A 13017-nucleotide genomic window follows, 5' to 3' on the forward strand; every position below is an offset into this window, starting at 1 on the left:
CAAGACGGACGAAAGCGAAAGCATTTGCCAAGAATGTTTTCATTAATCAAGAACAAAAGTCGAAGACGATCAGATACCGTCGTAGTTCCGACCATAAACGATGCCAACTAGCGATCCGGCGGCGTTATTCCCATGACCCGCTGGGCAGCGTCCGGGAAACCAGGAAACTAGGAAATGCTGGGCGAGTCGACCACTAAATAGTAATATCAAAATAACTAAGAAAATGATATATTTATTGAAAATTAACCCATTAACAAGTTAATATGAGACTCTTTTATAACCAAAAGCAAACTCCTCATGGTCTCTTTAAATAAAAAAGTTCTAAAAATGTTGATTCTACGTGAGGAAAACTTCATACCTCTTCATATATCCATGTGCATCCAAACCCAGTGCTTCTGCAGCTGCTCCACCTTCCCCCCCGGGTCGGTTCATTCCTCCTCTATCCCCTAATCTATAGTTTACATCATTGCAACCATGTTAATACTCAGATGATGCGTCAGTCAGTCAGTCATCCAAGTTTCATTCAGCCGTAGTTGTACTATTAAGTCTTTACTGTGAGGCTGCGCAGGCCAAATAACAGCATGCATTTCACTTGTGACACCCTACGCTTTTTCTCTTTTTATTATTATTATTTATTTTTTAAAAACCAGATGCATGATGAGTGTGATCTCACCACGTCTCCCACCCAAGACGGTGACTCAGATCCAGACTTAATATCATGAAGCCGAGCCCGTTTAGCTCAGAGAGACTTCTTCTCGCATCACACCGAGGGCGTAAAAGTAACTCTAAACATCGATCACCTCAGAACGTCTCTGTGGGTACAAGTCATATATAACAACTGTTAACAGTGAACTGCACCACTATCTTCTTGTAGCCATCCATTTTAATGGTGGTTTAACTGTCACCCTCCTCCTCCTCCTCTTTCCCACTCACCCACTGGGCTGTTGATTCGCCATTTCTCACGGGCTCATCTATCAGTAGCAGACAGGAGCTGGATCCACTCCCCGGCTTTTTTTAAGCTGCGAGGGTCGAGGAGAAGGGCGGTTTATCATCGTTCCCCTCGGCGCAGCAGCAGCATTAACAGCAGCAGCAGCAGCCCACCCTGCACTGCACTGCGCTGCATGACGACAGGGTGGGCCACTTACATCCTTTGTCATCATGTAACGGTCGAAGCTGTCTGTCCGGGCCGCTTAAGGAAGGAAGGAGCCCATCTGACAAATGGTCGGCCGGTGCCAAAACGCTGAGCCGCTCCTCCTTCATGAGAAGAGAAAAGCTCTGAGCTCTTAACATCAGGTGGTGTGGCTATAGCTGCATCAAAGGGCAACAAGAGAGACAGAGAGAGAGAAGAAATGTAGCTTAGTGTGTAGTAGATGTATGGGTGTATTCTACCAGAGTCGGCTGCTCGGTTGCCAAAACGGCCGTTATGACCCAAACAAAACATCTCTGTCTGAAACATAACTTCACTACATGGCACGAAGCACCCTTTAAATCAATGGGACATCGAAAAATTTAATCTCACCCTCTCCCTCTCTCTCCCACGTTTTTCTTCCTTTTTCTTCGTTTTATTCCTTTCCACATGCGCCGAGGTGTCTCCGGAGTGATAACTCATCATGACAGAACTCAATTTGGACACGAGACGTATAGCAAGGTGCTTTAGGTTGCAGCCCCGCGCTCGCCCACAACAGGAAAAGATGTCGGAGGTTTTTCCACCGTGGGTTTCCAACTTTCTTTGTGTTGATGAGGTGTGTCCCACCCCGGCTGCCAAAGCAAATTACACACAACTCCTTAAAGAAAGAGAATAACCTCTATTTCTCTCTCTTTCTCTCTCTGTGTTGGTTTTTGTTCCGCCGTGTGGAAAGATTACCGATTATTAGCTCGTGTTTAGAATTAGAGAAAGTCAGCGAGTAGAGCCGCCTCCCAACTGGAGGCTCTGACTCAGGAGATGTTAAGTCTCACCGCTCTTGGACGACGACGACGGCGGCCGAGGGCTTAGTCCGACATAAGTGTTGACGGAACGACATGGAGAAGGCCACCTTGGCCGGCAGACGGAGGTTTTAAACTCTGATTGCTGTGACCTTTCTAGAAAATTCACCCCGAGCGTTGGTGTGAAGCACCTTCTGTGTTTTTTGCCGTGACGACTTGTTGGAGTTCACACTGCATGGAACGGAGGGAAAGGTAATTTACAGTGAACCATTGCTTTTTCCTGTTGTGCATTCAATCCATCTCTTTGTTTCCCTCCTCCTCCTCTTCCTCCTCCTCCTCCTACTGTGACCAGGTGTTCATGAAGGCGCTGTTCGACTTTGACCCCAAGGACGACAAAGCCATCCCATGCAAAGAGGCCGGACTCGGCTTCAAGAAGGGATCCGTCCTTCAGATCATGTGCCAAGATGATGCAACCTGGTGGCAGGCCAAGCTGGAGGGCGACGCTAACCCCCGCGCCGGCTTGATCCCGTCCAAACAGTTCCAAGAGAGGTAAGAAACTAAGAAACACCCACTGCTCCGTCTGTCTTAACAAGGCTGGATCTTCACCGCTGTCACAGTCGCAGAAGTTTTCACCCTTTTTTTTATATTCTTCTCTTTTCTTTTCTTTTCTTTTCTTGCCTCGCCGCTGCCAAAATAGTCTGGATTTCCGCACAATGTCTGGCCCGAAATGAGTAATGACAGAAAATGATAGCACTGGTACCGATCCACTTTGGACAGCGAGGGGATGGAAAATCGCACATCACAGTGTGTGTGTGTGTGTGTGTGTGTGTGTGTGTGTGTGTGTGCGTGCGCGTGCTCGGACGGCCGCACACTGATGTGCAACACAGAGCTCAGGAGGACGGGGCAGTTTCTTGGCATCGCACGAGAAAAAAAAAACATGCACGCACATAAAGAGAGGGAGAGAGAGACAAGCATTTCACAAACATCCAGATCCATCCCTGCAGTTTTGTCAACAGCGAGTGTGTTTTTCCTTTACGTCCCCGCTCCTCCATCGCTCATCCATCGACTTTTTTTTTTCTTCTTCTTCTTCTTCTTCAGCTGACAGAATGAAACCGGTGGATACTGAAGAGCGGGTTCTCTGCAGTGTAGCAGGGAGTGTTTATTATTCCCAGTGCACTCATGAAAACTGATGGTTTTATTGTGCCTCTCTTTCTCTCTCTCTTTCTTTACCTCTCCTCTGTCTCTCTTCTTCCAGGAGACTTGCACTGCCACGACCTGTTGCGACTCTCCCGTTCCAGAGGAGCTCCAACAAACGATCATGTAAGCATTATATTATCTGACGCACCAGAAAACAACAACAGTGGTGCAGCCAGAAAGATAACAGAGAGAAAAGAAGGGGGGAGAGAAGGGGGTAAATAAATAAGGAATGAGGTGTGAAAGTCAGAGCTCGTCCTTTTCGCCGTGAGGCCGCTGCTTCACGCTTGTCATCAGAGGAAGTGTTGTGTCTGGATTTAGCTTCCTTCTTATTTTCCCGTCTGCTCCATGTTTCACTCACTGACTCGTTGCCAGAATCTCTCTTCCTCCTCCGCTCCCCCCATCCTCTCTCTCTTCCTCCGCCTCCACCAACATTTGACGATGTGGTCTTAAGCGCTGCAGCAGCTTTAAATGCAAAGAAGCAGGAAGGTTTAACACTCTGGAAAAACTTTACACGACCTCTCAGAGCCTAAACGACGGTGCGTAGCGCTCTGATACGAGACCGTACAGATGTGACAGAGGTGGCAGCACATTAATGTATCATATCATCCAAGCTGGAGCCGATGCCGGTGCCGTAACCCCCCGAACTCTTAACACCGGCCAGTAGCTTTATGGAGAACGAAGGCATCAGCTGGAGCGCTTAGGCAGAAATGTGCTGTGACAAGTCTGGATGTAGGAGATCAGGAAATGGAGGGATTATGGCTAAATTACCCTTATAAATCAAAGATGCTTGATTGCTTCTTAATGAAGACAGAAGACGTAAACCATGTTACACAAGGAAAAGGACAGCAGCAGAAACAATTAGGGGATGGCCCACAGGTCCTGGGTTTACACACTGCACACTAAAGAGAAGCTGCAGCTTTTCACGAGTCTGTAGAAAAACTTTGGATCAGTCGCTGGCAGGTGAGAGTCATCTTCAGGATGACAACACCGCTGGTTTAAGGATTTATAGTGTTTTATAGATTATTTTTCAAGAGTTAAACCGAAGTCTCGCACAGTTTCCAGTCGGTCGCATCAAAATAGAAGAGGAGAAGCAGCTTGCAGCCAGCGCGTAGTAGGCCCGAGGGTGTGTTAGGGTTCACAAGAGTCCTCTCTCCGTGCAACAGTGTTGAATATTTTGAATTTTCGTTTTGTTACATCAGAAAAAATGCAACATTTCAGACCAGACTGCGCCGCGCCTGCTGTTTACGATCGCAGGACTTTCCCGTCGCACCTGACTGCACGTCCCCACGAGAGACTGAAAAAAAGATGCTCAAGTTATTATTTACAAACAGCCGCCGAGCAGCAATTTGGTTTTTGTATACGAGGCCGTGCGTTACAGTAACGACCGCCTTCGCCTTTGCCCTGCAGGAGGAAGCCATGCTGCCTGTGTCTGTCTGCTGTGAGAGACAAGGCTCAGCTCAGACTTGCATCACTTAATTAGATTTTTTTTGTATTAGAGAGAGTTTGTCCAGTGCAGCTTCACTACCTCGCTGCAGGATCACGTATCTGCAGTATCTCATCGTCTCTCATCAGGGCTGTTTGCTGAATCCTGCAGATATCTTCTTGTTGTTCAGGCCTGAGGAGCTCATGTGCATCTGCAGTGTCTCCTTCCTCCCTCTCTTTCTCTTTCTGCATCTTCCAAACATATGAACCCTCAGAAAAACACACTACAACTTGTACTTGGCTTTTATAGGAGCTGCTCTGGTCTCACAATGACCCCATTGAACCAAAACCTAGTCCTTATTGGCCGTATTTTTCACTCTAGATTACCACTTAGAGACAGACATGTCCATTTGACTACTTGTTTCCCTCGACATGGCGGTGAGCCCTTAATGTAACGTGACTCTTTCAATATGTAGCTCTGAAATAACCGACAGAAGCTACGCTGACCACCTCTAAACTTAGCATTAGTCTCTTTTACCTCAGATTCGGAGCGCTCGGTTTGAATTATGGATGTTGTCATTTCCTGGTTATGTTCAACCACATACTGGCATACATGGTGCAGGATGGCCAAAAATAGCCTGCTAAATAGTTTTAGACAGACAGTGCTGCACTGTTTCCTTGCAATTTCATTTTAATGGCACAGTTCCTCTGGTGAGTTATGGGATTTTTAACCCCCCGCCCCCAATGCACAGTGGGCAGGTGTAAAATGTAGCAGAGTTCACTGCAGCTCCGTACGAGTATATAAGTCTCCTTCAGAGCTGCAGAGAGACCTCCTGAACGGTGTGTGTGCAGCAGCAGCAGGAGGAGGAGGAAGTCCCCCGACGTGGCCGCCTCAGGACCGACAACAGTTCACTCTGTGTTCAAGCGGCGGCGGCGAAACACTCGTTCTTTTCCCAGAGACATAAAAACAACTTGCATGGAGTTTTAAAAAAAAAAGAAGGAGAAGTTTTGAGAATAAAAGTGAAAAAGGTGTGAAAGAAAGTCCAAACTGAGGAGAGGAGATGTAAACAGAGTGAGGGGGGGGTCGAGGGGTCGTCGCCGGTAGCAGACGAGTCGACGCGATCGAGTTCAAGATGGAGGGAGATGAAGTTTGGCCCCGTGCGTGAAGGCTATGGGCCCCGGGGCCGTAAACTACAACCTAATTGAAGGATACCGTGGAGACCCCACTGTTACCGGGCGGAGAGTAGAGGTGGTGATTGAGGAGGGGGTCCCTTCCCTTTCTCTCTCTTTCTCCCTCTCTCTTTCTCTCCGTTTCCAGCCCGGGAGCTCCGTCGGCTGGAACAATATTGGTCTTGGCGAGTTGCTGCGGCGAGCAAATGCCTAACCGTGTCCATTTACGCCTAACATTTGCAAGATATAAATAATCCCTTTCCTGACTGTTGCTCAGCGCCGCTCTCCGTGGATGCATTCCTCACTTATGAAACTGATGTTTAAAGCGCCATTACTCTCGCCGCCCCGTGCCAATTATTAATCGGCTGCGGGTTAGATAAACTATTTTACCTCGGTACAGGTCATCCTGGCATACCTGGCTGCTGCCTCTCCCCCCTCGCCCCTCGCCCCTCGCCCCTCGCCTCCCCTCCCGTCGAGGCCTGGCTCCCCTCCAGCTTCCCCATCTGCTCCCTCTGAACATCCTGACGGCTCTCTGGGCTTTCTTACAGCATGTCTGTTCCTGTGTCTGACATGCAAACCTCTCCACTGTCTGATTGTTTGCTTTGGTGCGCGCTCTGCCAAACACGTGGACGCACTTATCGCTCACCTTGGGGTCTTCTTCTCCGTGCGTCTCGCCTCTCACTCTCACTCCGTGCATTATAGCGCCTTCACTTTTTTTTTTTTTTTTTTTGCTCTCCAGTCGTCGACGGCTGAACCGTTTCGAAATGGCGCCCAAGATTGGTCTTAAGTGGCCCTGAACCCGGGCCCTTTGCGTTCAATTTATCCGTCCATTTCATTTTTCACAGCTTAAACACTTGCAGACACAGGAGTAGATGTGGAAGCACACTGCAAAAACTCAAAATCTTTCCAAGAATATTTGTCTTATTTCTTGTCAAAATGTCTCATTTCTAGTCAAAACTAATCTCTTTCAACTTAAAATAAGATGCATCACCTAAAAATGTACTTGTTTTCAGATAATTTTCACTTGTTTCGAACAAATTTTCACTTGAAATAAGTAGAAAAAGTTTTTTGTGCTTGCAATAAGGAAGAAAAACTTGCTCCACTATCATTTTTTTCTACTTATTTCAGGTGAAATAGGCTTGAAAGAAGCAAAAAGTGTCTAAAAACAAACTGCTTTTTATGTGATGAGTCTTATTTTAAGTATAATGAGATTTGTTTTGACTAGAAATGACATTTTGACTAGAAATAAGACAAATATTCTTGGTAAGATATTTGAGTTTTTGCAGTGCACGGCGGGTGCAGAAGGAGAAAAGTGGCATTTTATTTTGATAGGGTAGAGCCTGATAACCCGTCAGAGACCACCCACCTCCAGGTTTTTATCTTCTCCCGACACATTAAAACTCTCTGCATCTTGGTTCTGTGTCCCAGTGTTGACTTATACTCTGATACATAAAATCAACTCTTTAATTCAGACCAGCTCTTCTGTCTTCTGTCCTCTCTCTCTCTCACGTCCTCACCCCGACTTTGAATAATCAGCTCTGCTTTTAAAGGCCAGAGCGACGAATGACAAAGATCTCATCCTGTGTCATCTGGAAAATTCCACTGGTCTCATGTTGGTTGTTTGAAAAAGAAGAAAGAAAAAAGAAAAGAAAAATGAGGAGACACATGCAGAATGAAAGAGAAAGTGACAGAGTCCAGTTCTGCAGAAGGAGAAGGCCATCTGCACGCTGGCGAACCGCGAGGGTGACATCAGCTCGTAACTCACAGAGCGCTGACTGGGGGGTCAACTCCGCTGTCTCCTCATCCAATTTAAGGAGATCAATGACAGATTTTCTAGCTGCGCTGGTTTAAGCCACAAAGCTCTGAATAAAACCAAGTGCAGTGCAGCGTCCAACAGAGTAAAGGTGAATTTCTATTTTTTACAATAATGAGAATAAAGACATAAAAACTGATCCTGAATCCTGCTTAAACAAACTCATCGTCTCTCCTCGTCTCACCCTCTCTGTCATCCTCTGTGGTAAAACTCTGGTATGTGGCCGATACATGATCCACATGTGTCCCCATCCAGGGTGAGGAGTTTTGTTTTGTTTTGTTTTGTTCATTTAGATCCCCATTAGCTTTTGCCACGCAGCAGCTATTCTTCTATTCTTCTCCATTATTTAACACACAACACATTAATACATAAAAACAAAAATAGGCTACATACAGAAAACACACACTGCAACAACTCAAAATCTTACCAAGAATATTTGTCTTATTTCTTGTCAAAATCTCTCATTTCTAGTCAAAACTAAACTCTTTCCACTTAAAATAAGACTCATCACCTAAATATTAACTTGTTTTTAGATCATTTTCACTTGTTTCAAACACATTTTCACTTGAAATAAGTAGAAAAATCGGCCAGTGAAAGGAAGTTTTTTGTGCTTGTGATAAGTAAGAAAAACTTGCTCCACTGTCAGATTTTTCTACTTATTTCAAGTGAAAATATGTTTGAAAAAAGTAAAAAAATGTCTTAAAATAGTAAAATGAGATTAGTTTTGACTAGAAATGACATTTTGACCAGAAATAAGACAAAAAATTCTTGGTAAGAGTTTGAGTTTTTGCAGTGCATATATTATCAGCTCCTACATTGAATCACTACACAACAAGGATGCCAAGACCCAATTTACAAATATAGGCTACTAATGTTTAGTTGGGGTTCTCCAGCCAGTCAGTCAGTCAGTCGGCTGGTTAGTGTGACTGCTGGGGGACCGGCCGACTTTCACGGTGTCTGCGAAAAAGTTGGCAGCCGCAACCCATGGGCGGCCATCGCTCCCATACAGCGCTCGTTGCTCGTTCAGTAAATAACAGGCTTGGCTGCCACCGGGCCGCTGCTGCAGTGCACACACACAACAACATATGCTCGCTCGCATCGGATCGTGACTACAGCGGCGTTCTCACGGGCTCCGGGAAAAAAAATGGCAGTGAGATACAGACGTTGTCCTGTCGATTTACATTCTGCAGCAGCAGCAGCAGCGTTATCGCAGGGTGTTTCATTAGACTGGGAATGTGGGTATGTGGGTGTGCAACAAGGCCATTAGGCCCCGAGAGCCGTTCCTCTGGCAGATAGGCACCAGATGAAAGTCTTCCACTCACTGTGTAATGTGGGGCCGCACTTTAGATAGCTTTATCACTGTCATACTGTGTGTGTGTTGTTTTCTCTTTCAAGTCTAAATACCTTCGTGGTCTAGGTGCTGGTTCAACTTAAAACGTCACATTACTGTACAACAGGCGAAGGGCAACATCAGGACCGAACATGTGAAACAAGATGTCAGATAAAGGGCGGACGCGTTCGTCTCAGCGCGTCAGAACAATCGCCTCCAGACCTTCCTATAGCACGGAAAACGGCCTCGGCGCTGATTGGTCCTGACTGGCTGTTTTGGCTAGTCATTAACTCCTAGGACCGTGATGCAACATCTCCCCTCCGAGCTGCAGTGCGCTCTGGGAAATGAATGCTCGACCGAGGCGGCGGCGAGCCCCCGGCCCGCGCCGTGTTAGACGGTGTTATGTATGTTTTGATTTAACCTTGTTTGGCCAGAATGGGAACACGTGAAGGGGCGGAAGCATCTATAAGTGCCTCCAAATGTTCAACGCCATCTTGAAACGTACACACACACACACTCACACACACACACACACACACACACACACACACACACACACACACACACATATACACACACACCATATCTCAGCTACCATTTTGAAACCATCATGTTGTAGCTGTTTGGATGGCATCCTCCAACATCTGGGCTCATTTCAAACACTTTCACATCTTTGAGTGAAGTGCACTCCTGTGAAATACATTCCCCTCTAGGTCACTGTGAGTCGTTGAGCTTTATTTCCATATTTAGGAGCCTGTCTTGAGTTTTTTTTTTTAATCTACTGTAAATCTACTGTGTCTCTCTCTGTGAAGCCTCAGCATCAGACGAACCGCTGACTTTCACCACAGACATTGTCTCACTAGGTAACAAATATACAGATGTGTTGTATCTGAAGTAGAAATATTAATTTAGTAGAGAGTGTGATGAAGTTGATTCTCATAGTTCAAGAAAAAAACTCTAACTCAAGGTCGTCTTATTGGCTTTTTTCAAAGCTTTAAAGGGATAGTTCAACATTTTGGCAAATTGGCCCATTGCCATAATCCCTATAGTCATAGCAGTAGGTTCGTTACCTTTAATTATCAGTGTAAGATGTTTTTAGAACGGCGGAGCAGAGCCGTGAGCTGCTCAGAGCTACGCTACGGAGGCTCATGGGATTTCTTGGTTTCCCTCATCAAATAGACAATCCAACAACTCCAAAACGCTCTGGTGGACAAGTTGTGACCTGCACATTCACCACGCTATGAGATAATAACAGAACATTATCAGACAGAGGTAAATTCATGAAAAACTGCAGATGCATGTTTCCGTAGGGGCAATTTTTCAGCAAGCAGTCTCTGTGTTTTCCTCTAAAACAACTCTGTCTGGTAACGTTGTGTTATTATCTCATAGCGTGGTGAATGTGCAGGTCACAACTTGTCCACCAGAGCGTTGTGGAGTTGTTGGATTGTGTATTTGATGAGTCTGATGAGGAAACCAAGAAATCCCATGAGCCTCCGTAGCATAGCTCTGAGCAGCTCACCGCTCTGCTCCGCCGTTCTAAAAATAGCTTGCACCAACAATTAAAGGTAACAAACCTACTGCTATGACTATAGGGATTATGGCAATGGGCCAATTTGCCAAAATGTTGAACTATCCCTTTAACAGCCTGTCACGGTCTTCATCATCTAATTAGATTACGAACTCCCCTGCTAACTGAGCTGTGATGAAGACTGTGAGATGTGGCTGAAAGCTCCAGTGATGGACCCTTGAGTTATTTCTTAACGTAGTCGTCGTACCTGTAGAGACAGTAGCAGTAACTGTAGAGCCTTACAAACTGAAGCTGTTTCAGTTTTGTACATTAAACGTCTCAACTCGCGTCAATGTTATGTTATTATTTGTATTATTATGAGTTTATTATTTATTATATAGACAGATAATGAATCAAGATCTTAACTCTTCTCTTGTCTTTTGTTTTGCTTTTCTAAGACGATGTGGCCGTAGAGTTTGGTAGGTTTCCTCTTCTTATTCTCTCACCTCCCTTTAACGTACGTTTTTATATATAATCCGACATCTTCTCTCTTTTTTAACTGTGACTCATTTCCATTCCCTCGCTTACTATCGCATTCACAGCCGAGGAGATCGAAGGTACTTACTTGTCTCACATCTTCCCAGCTGGATAGGGCTTTTACTGACGGCCGAGGGCGTTTTTCAATGCGCAGTAAAACCCTTGGTGACCAGTTTCCCCCCTCCATAATCCTTGTGTTGTAATGAAATGAAAGGTCTACCTCTCACCTCTGCTCCCCATCCTTCCTGTTTTCATTTGGCCTGTCTTCTCATGTCAAAGCTAATCGCTCTTAAGGGGGGGAAACATCGGACGTCACGTTCAATCTCTCCCGGAGAGTTTTGGAGCGTTTTGCAGCCCATTGGCTCTCCTCTCTCTCCTCGCATCGTATACGAAAAGCTTCATCTCTCTCCAGCTAAACTTGTCATTTCCATTAGAGTGGACGTCGTCTGGAGAATCATCCCTTCACATGCGCCCCCTGCAGTAATATCGCACCTCGCCCAACTCATTCATAATAATAAATAATTCATAGAGAGAGCAGCGGCCAGTGATGTGGTGGACGTAAACCCAGATTAACCCGGATTAAGATGATTTTTATTCTATTTTATTCTATTTTAAAGGTTATTGTTGTTTTCCCCATGACATCACTGGCTGTCTCTCCACAATCTGGACATGATTAACCCAAACTAGCTGAGTACTAATGAACTGTACCTGTGTGTTATTGTCATGGATGTCTTGGGTAAAGGTGTAGTTTCTTGTTTTCTTTAATGTGATGTTCTGCCTCTTCTGGCTTCTTTCTTTCTTTCTCTCTCTCTTTCCTTCCTCCTCCTCCTCCTTCTTCTCGTCACCAGAGGATGCCGACTATAATGGTGGACTCCACCTAGGTGAGAGACGTTGTCTTCTTCTCTTTCCTTTTTCCTCCTCCTCTTTCCCCCTGCCCCTTCCTCCCTCCCGACGCTGCTGCTGCCTCACTGACGCATAAACAGTGAAGACAGTGACAAAGATTGTGTTAGATTTCCATGTGTTAATGTTTCCTCGAACTCTTTCCTCCGTAGATTAACATTTATTGTCTGTGCCATGTTACACGCTGAAATAGTTTTTCTGTTTTTCATAAACCTCTTGACATGTTCTCTTAAATCCCAGAGTGTTTTTGGTACAACTGATTCAACTTGGATTCCCATGTAAAAACACACAAAGAGTAATTTTGTAGTGGAACACTAGCCTACATTGTGCTATTTCTGCTCTTTTGCTGACAGCGTGAGTGCACTGGCAGATCCTGTCATGGATTTGCAGAATGTAGTAGTTATCCTGTTCTGCCTCTGCTGTGGGTCTGAGGACATCTCTGAGAACGGTTCTGGATGGATTTGGGTTAAAAGGACGGCTTGTTTTCCACGCTTTGTTCTGGAGGTCCGGCCGAGGCTTCGGCCCCGTTGATGTGGTCCCGGTTCTGACTTAATGACAATTACCGTGGCCCGGTTTGGTTCGGCAGCTCCTTTCCAGAGAGCTGCTTCCAATTCCCTGTCTTGTACAGAAAATGTTCCCCATCGTGTTTTTATTACCACTGTCATTTTCCCCCGACAAATCATAAGGCTTCGTCCTTCTGCAGGACCACAGGCCATCGTAATTGGCCCAAACACAAATCCTCAGTTTGTATCTCTCTCTCTCTCCCTTTTCAGTCTATATTCAGCTGTTGAGGTCAAGGGGTGAACCGGCCTCAGACCTCTCCGTGCACACACTACACACACATTTAGACTCCAGATTTCACGGGATATCCAGTGCACACATGAGTTTATAAATACGAAGTTTGAGCCATGTCTGCCAAGCTCAATCACGGTCACTTCCCAGAGCCGAACTTTGCCAAACACCAGTCCGAGTTTTTTTCCACCCGTCTCTGTCCCCTTCGGGCTTGCCCTCACCGTCACCCTGCCTCCCCTGTTAGGTCAATGACCTCAGCCTCTCCTCTTCCTCCTCGGTACCCAAACAACATCCAGCACTGACTGTAGCGGGGGTTAGCAGCCTTTTTGGACTCCAGCAGCTTTCGAATGAGGTTTAAGTGAAATGAGAGAACCTCAGGAGGAGGAGAAGAAAAAAAAGCTGTGAGTTATAATAACATCTTCTCTA

General features: G+C 45.7%; 1 protein-coding gene across 5 annotated transcripts in view; it reads left to right on the forward strand.

Moving 5' to 3' along the window:
• mpp7a (MAGUK p55 scaffold protein 7a) overlaps positions 1-13017 on the forward strand; it is a 172232-nt gene that overhangs the window by 127062 nt on the left and 32153 nt on the right. Inside the window, exons 10-15 of one of the 5 annotated variants that reach the window (XM_085764041.1) lie at positions 2276-2472; positions 3179-3243; positions 9668-9718; positions 10821-10841; positions 10965-10979; positions 11748-11780. In XM_085764041.1, the coding sequence (XP_085620167.1) occupies positions 2276-2472; positions 3179-3243; positions 9668-9718; positions 10821-10841; positions 10965-10979; positions 11748-11780 (382 nt within the window). The remainder of the gene's footprint in view (positions 1-2275; positions 2473-3178; positions 3244-9667; positions 9719-10820; positions 10842-10964; positions 10980-11747; positions 11781-13017) is intronic. The other 4 variants (XM_085764042.1, XM_085764043.1, XM_085764044.1 and 1 more) reach the window with 4 other exon arrangements.

Source organism: Trachurus japonicus, chromosome 20, assembly GCF_045865225.1.
Source record: "Trachurus japonicus isolate A0001 chromosome 20, Traja_1.0".
In the NCBI taxonomy this organism is placed as follows: Eukaryota; Metazoa; Chordata; class Actinopteri; order Carangiformes; family Carangidae; genus Trachurus; species Trachurus japonicus.